The sequence below is a fragment of the Apaloderma vittatum genome, unplaced genomic scaffold (assembly GCF_000703405.1).
Source record: "Apaloderma vittatum isolate BGI_N311 unplaced genomic scaffold, ASM70340v1 scaffold21416, whole genome shotgun sequence".
In the NCBI taxonomy this organism is placed as follows: Eukaryota; Metazoa; Chordata; class Aves; order Trogoniformes; family Trogonidae; genus Apaloderma; species Apaloderma vittatum.
This window is the reverse complement of record NW_009720326.1, coordinates 1-9,231: the sequence shown is the minus strand read 5'-3', so window position 1 is coordinate 9,231 and position 9,231 is coordinate 1. Positions and strand designations below refer to the sequence as shown.

Genomic DNA, 9,231 nt, shown 5'->3' with positions numbered 1-9,231 from the left:
TCCAGCCCGGTGCGCGGGGCGGTCATAACCAGCAAGTGGAGCCGTGACTCCCAGTTCTTCAAAAGCTGACAGCATACGAAGAGCTAGTTAACCACAGGTCGCCTAAGGGCACGGTGTATTTGTACCATAAAGAAGCTGGAAAACTAAAGTTTATATATGTAAATAAGACACAACTCACGTGCTTCTACTGTGTTTTATTAACCCAAAAAAGGCAAGATCTAATAACGAAATGATGTAGAAGCAGTGGTTGAAGCCCACCTCCTCAACAGTGGGGTCAATCCCAGCACTATCCCATTACCCTTCTAATGTTACCCACTATTCTTACACCTTTTCAGCCAGTTTTGGCCAGTATTTGGCCCTGGTCACAAGGAGATGCAAGTTGTGCTTTGGAGCATCATCAGTGGCAGCAGCGTGAAATCATGAAAGGAGACAGCTGAGAAGGGATCTTATTAACATATACAAATATCTGAGGGGTGAGTGTCAAGGGGAAGGAGACAATCTCTTCTCAGTGGTGCCCAGCAATAGAACAAGGATTAACTGGTTTAAGTTAGAACACAGCAAGTTCCACCCCAACATGAGGAGAAACTTTTTCCCTGTGAGGGTGACAGAGCACTGGCACAGGCTGCCCAGGGAGGTTGTGGAGTCTCCTTCTCTGGAGACTTTCAGAAGCCACCTGGACACCTTCCTCTGTGACCTGCCCTGGGTGATCCTGTTCTGGCAGTGGAGTGGACTGGATGATCTTTTGAGGTCCCTTCCAACCCCTCACATTCTGTGACTCTATGATTCTATGAGCATTTACAACTGAAGTGCATAGGGAGTGGTAAACAAGCTTCGTTTTGTGCCACATTCTACCATCATCTGTAAAATAAACACATTAAAAAACAAATCTGCTAAAGAAAACAATTGCTCAGCTACTGATCTTCAAAAATTAACAAAGATTCCCAAATCATTCTTTACAAATCATTAAGTTATATCAAGACAAAGTCACTGTTTGTTCTCCCTTCTCTGCTTGGGTACCTACTTCCACAAAACTATCTGCATTCTGCTCCTTATCTGCAGTTCTAGGTAGAATCTGCCAATGAAGTTAAAAGTTATAGGGAAAATGAGACAGCATGACAGTATTTTTCTGAGGAAATTAGTTTTTTAAAAAAAAATCATAGAGAGATGGTGTTTGAGAATTGGTTTTGGGGTGAACTGAGAAATCAAACCTCAAACCAGTATGAAGGCATATACTTCTGTGTCTGGACTTGAACTCTTGCCAAGAGTTTGGGATTTTGTGAGTCAGGCCTACCAAAACAACAAAACAAGCAGAATTAACTTCCCAGATCAGAGTCTTGTAAACACTTAAAAGCTAACTCTTGATTTACTCTGTATTCACTTGTAACATTTAATTTAACTCTAGTAGTGACTTTGCACATCTTTTTCAAGAACAGGAACTCAGTGATGGTAAGTTGCAAACTGAAAAAATTTGAGGCAAATAAAAGGAAAGGGCACAGTGTTTGCCTCAGAATGCTCTCCTGTCATCTTCTGGACTTTCTTGGTAATGACAGGGAAGAAAGGCCTCAGTTCACAATATAATTCTGAATTTTGGCAGCTGTGGGCCTTAACAAACACCAACCTGTTAATGAGAAAACAACACAGAAAAACTTTTGTCACAGTATATACCTACTCTGGCTCTTAAAAGCAAGACTGGTGCATTTGTTATTCAGCAGGGAAAACGATGCAATGAGAAAAAAGTTAGTAAGGAAAATACAGTGTGTCTTGGGAAGTGGGCGGAGTCATACACACAAGTTGCCCACTCAGAGGATGAAGAAAAAGCACATGATCGTCACACTCCAGCATATTCTGGAAGCAATTGTTACCTTTCACTGTCAGACTTCAAACTATGAGCAACACTTAGAACATGGATCATAACATTATTCCCACCAGAGAAATCAAAATGGGCACAGCTTACTAGCCTGCAGAAGACCTGAACATGCCCTTTACAAACAAAGACATTTGCCTCTATAAGTAGGTGGGGACAGGTGATCTCTGCCATCCCTTGTTCCTAAAAAAGAGACTGCAACATGATAATTATCATGCAGTACTGCAAGGTTCAGGAGTTCTACAGTGAATCAAATAAAAGAATAAACATTACACTCAGTTTATCTTTTATTTCATGATTGTCAAATATCTTCCTTCCTGACATTTCATTTGGTACATTTTTTTCTGATTTTAAAAATCAGGTATTAGAATTTACCTGCAGATGTCTGATGCTATTTTTTGCCAGTGAACTGATATGATGTTTGTCTGTATTTGCAGAAAGTACGTAAGTAATGGAGAATATAGTGATCCTTCAAAATGTAAAATTTAATAGTCACAAGAAAGCCTACACAAACACTTGAACTATCAAAATATTGATTAAAGATATCAAAAAACAGGAGAAAGACAAGGAACTGGAACAACCACTAGCTTTGCAATACATCCTCAGACTGCCAGAATAACGAAAGGCTTACATTTGCTACGTAAATCACAAGCAACAGAGTAATTTCAATGAAAACGTAAAATAGCAGGTTAAATTTCACGGAACACCTCAATGGCTCCAGAACTGATCTAACTAAATGAGCTCGCCTATCTTTGAAATTAATAATTACACTTGCAGTAATGCAAAACCTGACATTCAGTGTTTTTGACCCAAGGGCATAAGCAAGGTTCATATATACAGCGTTGTGATAGAAGTTCATACCTTTATTATATCTTTTTTAAAAATTAATGTTTGCTCCCCTTTATCTAGGCATTATTTAGATACACTTAAGATATATGAATATCAGACAACAGGCATTCTTATGTGTCATTTAATATTAGAAAACAGGTCTTGATATATGAAATTTTGTATAAACAGTGAAGTGTACCAGAAATATTTTATTCGCATCAGTAAACTGAATGTGTTTACATTACAATAACAAAAGGACAAAATTTGTTCAAAAACTTTTATTTACTATAAAGACAAAACCCACCAAAATAGGTACAAATTATACTATATAAAATTGGTTCAATGGGGTAAAAACTTTTAATTAAAATATCTTGATATATTTAAAATAACAAAGGATACAATGAAGCCAAATTTCTTAACCCAGAGATTTCTGTAAAATTTGCTTGCACAGTAAGGTGCTAATAGAAGTTAGCCCTTAAGCCCTGGAAGTCTTAGGAATCGGTCACATAGCAAATATAATTCCATTGTGAAAGTGAACTTTGGTAGAAGAAACTCTATAGGACACCTGAGGTAGTAGAAACTGGAATAAACAGCAGTAGACGTTATTTACAACTTAAGTACCAAATAACATTAAGAACACAAAAAATAATTACACAATACAATTTTCAGTCCAGCTTTGATCCAAAGAAAATAAGAATATTACATCACATCTGCATTTAAAAAACACCACAATTACCAGCAAGCTGAGGGAAATGCAAAAAAACTCAAAACAAATGCATTTGGACACCTAGAGGCAGTTTAAGTTTGAAATGTGGTAGGCATGGTGATCTACAAAGTAATACTGATTAGCTGAGGTTCATCAGTTTATACAGTTTACATTTCAGCCAGAAACAGTATTAATCTGACAACTGATCTTCCAGTACATGAATTGGCAAGAGTGCATCCTTTAAAGCTTGCACATAAGAAAGACAGAAACAATCTTATTAGAATGAGAAATTCTAAAGTGGTCAAGAAAAAAAAAAAAGTCAAGTACAAAACAGTTAGAGCTACCAAACTTCACATTTCGGTATTATCTTTTTAACTCTTCAAAGATTGCCAATCTTCCAAAACAAAGGAATGTAAAATTTCCAAAAGAAACACATTCACAACTAATGACAGTGCTTTTTTTTTTTAACTAGTATGAGCACTGTCATTCCTGTAAACTTATCTTTAAGATGTTTTACTTCCAATTTCTATTGTACATTTTTAATGTACTATAGCTTATTTAGTTTCTCCTGAGTCTTTGAAAATAACCAATTCTATTTCAGTCCAACAATCTGACTGGCTTCTGAAGAGTTAAAACATAAACAGTATTTTTTCCAAATGGATTATAAACACAATCAGTACTTGATTTAAAAAGATCCCCATTTTTTAAAAAGCAAAAGAAAAGCTGCCATTTTCCTTCAGAATTACATGCATCAGAATCTAAAAAACGTGCCTTTAAAATAATTTTAAAAACCTGTTTTTTAAAAAAAAAAACACCACAACACACCTCCTAAAAAACACAAGTTTTGCACTATGGGTGAAGCTTTACTTCACATTTTACTTTATCTTGCTTTTCAAGTCCAAGTTTGCTTCTTGTAAAATAAATACCTTTCTTATGGTAAGATTTTTAACATTTTCAAATTAAATTATCACTAATGGCTACAGTAAATAGATGATGTATGGCAGAAGGAAAACAGCAGGTAAAACTTGTCATCAGTAGAGAACATGACTTCAGTTTTATTATGCAAAGAATGAGACTTGCTCATAGTTGGCACCTGCTCCCACTGAAGTCCAGAACAGTCTCGCATAAACTGTCCAGGGAGCTGGGTTTGGAGCCTTTCACATAAACTTTCTCTAGACGATGTGCCCGTAGAAACAGCTGTACGAAAAAAAGGCTCAACAACTTTTAGCATGATTCAGGCTAAGTTGTTTTAAGCAGAACAATCTTAGTTGTTTCTGTTTTCTTTTTTAAATAACCTACACTATCACAGCCTTCAACATGGCCTTGTTGAAGGTGGCATTTCATTTTTTTTTCCAGATTTCCAGCAAATCTGGTTGGTTTTATTTTTTTTAAACTGCTGTGTCAGGAGGATGTTCCATGACACAGCTTGCATCTTTTTCTAAAGACTATTTTAAAAGATCCCCTTTTTCTGAAAGTTAAAAATACAATGAAAACAAACTTTAATTTCAAAAGAAATTACACAGCCAGCAGTAAATGCACAGTGAAACACAACTGCCTGCTCTTACATTAAGGAAGGCAAAATGTTTCTTTAAACTATACTTGGATCATAGGTTTGGATTTGCTACTCACAGAGCTCTATGTAATTAAAAGGGACAGATTCAGAGCTTCTTTTTAACCAGTGCTGAAAACTGGCTAATTGCAGAGTCCTCTGCTTACATCTACATGATGTGAAATGGAACAGTGATTGCTATATTAACATAGATCCTGAGCCCCTCAGCGGCTAATATTGCTGAAAAAGTGCTCCACATACAATAAAAATCACTTATCTGCTGAATAATCATGCAGATTTAAGGAAAAATGCTTTTGTGTTCACATAGAGCCAGATGTTTGAAAGGCACAGTTTATAAAACTCTGCATGAGCTGTGAAATGTTGCATACCGAGCTTAGGTAAAGATTTGTCAATCACATACTTAGGTAAGATCCTCCACTGGCCTTAAGTCCTTGATGTATCTGTCATTAAGGCCATCGGAATAATATGATTTTCTGTGCTTAACTGCGCCGCAAGAGAGTTATTGTATATTCAGTAGCATCTTCTTGAGTATATCAGCCTTATACATAAGTAGCTACCACGTAGTACGGAAGACTGGGTGTTTCAGCAGCTCCCTTGATGGGGGTCTGTCCTGAGGTTGAAGTTCTAAACACCGAAGAGTCACATCTTTCAAGCCAGGAGACAGATGTGTAGGGATTGATGGAGCAGTGGTTGCACTAGCAATCTGAACAAAGGGAAAATAACCTTTTAGAGTTGGTGGTTCTTAAGACCCCTCTCCTACCCCAAAAAACCTTTCAACACAATCATTTCCAGCTGGTGAGTTATATTTATGAGCTTTTCTCCACGAGCATATTTCCTACTGCAGTTTTAGCATTACATCACTGCTTGCATTTTATAAAATGGGCCTTCAGTCACCCTATGCCTACATGGCCTTTCACAATCTGCCACCTCTCTCCTAGCACTTTTCTAGATTTTTTTCTTACAGCATGATTCTACAGTGACCATCTGCTGAGCAGGCCATAAAAAAAGCTTTTATGCCATACATGTAGGCATTCTTTAATCTACTTTTAGTCTACTAGTTGCCATCACTGTTAACTGGCATAAGCCAGCTATATTAAGCTCAGTGATGTTACACTACAGTATGTTAAGCTGTGCATGCTTTCTTGCATTGTCTTTACTGTATTTCTGCTGCTATCCTGAAGGGCAATATCTCAATACACCGATGTATCCCACCAAAATTAAATTCGATCTTCTCTAGATAAAATTAAGCACAATGGTTGAGAACACTAGAGCAACCACCAACAGATTCACACAGACATAGAACCAAGGCAACTACATCTCTTGTTACAAGTGATTCATTCTTAATTAGAACATACTCAAATACGACTGTGCTAGTTCTGCTTTGTGGAAACACTTTCTTCACTAAATGCTAACAGTCATGCTTTTCACTTGCAGCAGTACCTTTCTTCATTTATGCCTACAGCCTAACTAGACATTTAGAAATATATGTAACTGATTTTAGTAAAAAATATGAATGTCAAAATGGATGACCTAGAAAATGGAGGAGCAATATTGCTATATAACAATGATAAATATCTTTCAGTAAAATCTGAATGTGGAATATCAGCTTTTTACCAAAGGGCATTCCCACTATGAAATTTACACCCATAATTGTTTCATGGTAGAACAACTTGTTTTGCTCCAGTATTTTACAGGATTGTAAGAAAGAGTTCAAATTCTCATTTTCTGCCTAGAGTCAAAATGAACTCTGTTCCAAAATTATTTATTTAGCCTGCCACACCACATATTTATAATATCTCTGAACAGAGCTTTTTCTGCACTTTATGTTGGTTGCTTTTTTCCCCAAACCAGCAAGCATGATTATGTCAGTATCTGTATTGATTTTGTACTAACAGCTCCAATATATAGAAGCGGTACTGCAACAATCCCTACTTATTTTGTATTTTTCCAAAATTCACATTGCTGTGTATGAAATTAGCCAGCATCTTTTGTAGTACATTTGTAGCAACAAAATACCTCACCTTAAATATCAGAGCAAGATGATTGGAGTGTTTCTCTGCATTCCAGGGAGGTTTAGCACAAGCCATTTCTATAACAACACAGCCAACACTCCACACATCACAGCTCCTACCATATTGCTGACCTCTCAGAACCTGAACAGACAAACCAAAACTCAGATTATCCATGTTAAAGTCTCTTAACTTTAAGGAATTTAGGTGCAAAGAAAAAATATCATCAACCAAGTGCATTCAGATTAACATTGCAGGTTAGAGAGATAGTAAATAAAATGCCTGATCAAGGGGCAAAGCAAGTACTTTGCAATAATTAGGGTTTTGACCAAATTGTCATTTGGGCTTCAGTAACAACATTTATGATAGACTTATCTTGTAACAAGCTACTTGGAGACAGAAATGTCATTATTCTCATGTTGAAATTATTCCTATTCTTTAGAACAAGCACAATTAAAACTTTTTTGAAGCATTTGCAGCAGGTTTTGGTTATTTGGCTGAATGAATTAGCTTAAAGAGTTCAAACAAACTTTTGAAAGTAACTTAACAAAACTGGTTTCTTACCTCCGGTGCCATAAATGCAATAGTTCCCAACAACTGTCCCTGAAACTCCCCAGCACCAGTTCCTTTTGATGCCAGCCTGGCTGCAGCTCCAAAATCAGCAATTCTTAATCTATGACCTGTGCTGTCAATTAGCAAATTGGCACCTGTCAACAGCATAATAAAAATACTGCTAGTTGGCTTTATATTAAAGGCAAACAGATGAACAGACACTCTTCCTCTCTCTGTTTTAAAACTATAAATGGGTTGACATTCCCTACCCCAATATCAAGAATGTTTAAAAATCAAGGACCAAGTCTAGTAATGTCACTTTTCTGTTATGCCTGAATGATACTGCACTTTGCTTGAGGCTCTGCGAGGTATTTAGAGAAGCAATTGAACTTTCAAAGTAGGGCAAACAACATTCTGGAACAATGCCTGGAAATGGAATAACGAAAGAAAATGGTGACCTAAAATGCTGAAGGTTTTCAGTGCATGCAGCTTCCTGTGAAATTTAAACTTATTTCATCCTTAAGCAGCTTGGAGCTGTCCAAGAGAATTACAGAGCAACTGAAAAGTTCTCCTATTTTAAGAAGAAATATTATAGACAAATATTTGCCATTCATATGTTGCTACTTATCTGCTGTCTCTCCAGATCATGGACAGCTACAGTTACATTAAAGGGAAAAGTTTAGTAATACAGGTACTTCCCAATAAAGTCCTCATTTGGCTCACACACACAATACAACTCTATTGATATTCAGTTAGGAGGAAGGAAGAAAACTCATCACAATGCTCCTATACATTAGAAACCAGAACTCTTTATCTTGGCCTGTTCACAGTTTTTACTGTCATTTCTGTGTAAATATTTACACAGATTTAACTAGCAATCTTTAAAGCTACATGGCAACTTCACATTTTTATTTGAACAACTACAGAAAAACAATTTTTCTAAATTATCAGCACAGGTAGCAAATATCCTTAAGTATGCTGAGAACGTGCTGATTAATTTCAGTAACTAAACATTCTTAAGAATGATCAGGTATAGAAATACCACTCCTGAGAAGGTATCTAACAGAAGCAATAGGTCTCAAGCCAAAAGAGATGATGCTTTTTGAAAATTCCTTTTTACAAGACATTCTGAATTATTCTCACCTTTAACATCTCTATGGATTATCTGATTCTCATGGAGGTAAGAAAGGCCCCGTAAGAGTTGTTCTGTATAATTAATAATAACTGATTCTTTGAAGGCTCCATATTTACTTAACAAATGAGCAACTGAGCCCCCTAGAAAATACAGAAAAAAACATTTTATTAGACATACTTTGTATTACTAGAATATTGCACTGCCTCCTAAAACTGGAACTTCGTAATGGTATGAGACTTGGGCTTGAACGAGGGAAAGACAATTCCTGACCTTTCATTATTTCAGAAAAAATTAAACTTTCTTAGTTTTGCGAAAATGTTTTCGGCACTACTGCTTGTAATAACACATACTTCTGCTTTACTTTTAAGAAATCTGGTATTGCAAGTGGTTTCTGCCAGAGAATCTAAGTTATGTTATAGAATTATAGAATGTTCAGGGTTGGAAGGGACCTCAGAAGATCATCTAGTCCAATCCCCCTCTGCCAAAGCAGGATCACCCAGGGCAGGCCACAGAGGAACGTGTCCAGGTGAGTTTTCAAAGTCTCCAGAGGAGGAGACTCCACAACCT

General features: G+C 36.6%; 1 protein-coding gene across 1 annotated transcript; it reads right to left on the bottom strand.

Moving 5' to 3' along the window:
- Positions 1-5,084: 5,084 nt before the first annotated feature.
- Positions 5,085-8,804, bottom strand: LOC104275123 (mitogen-activated protein kinase kinase kinase 1-like; the record flags this gene model as incomplete). The annotated part of the gene is made up of 4 exons (XM_009870986.1): positions 5,085-5,671; positions 6,990-7,121; positions 7,542-7,684; positions 8,673-8,804. Coding segments are annotated over 4 exons (557 nt in total), but the record flags the coding sequence as incomplete, so codon positions are not given.
- Between the last annotated feature and the right edge of the window lie 427 nt (positions 8,805-9,231).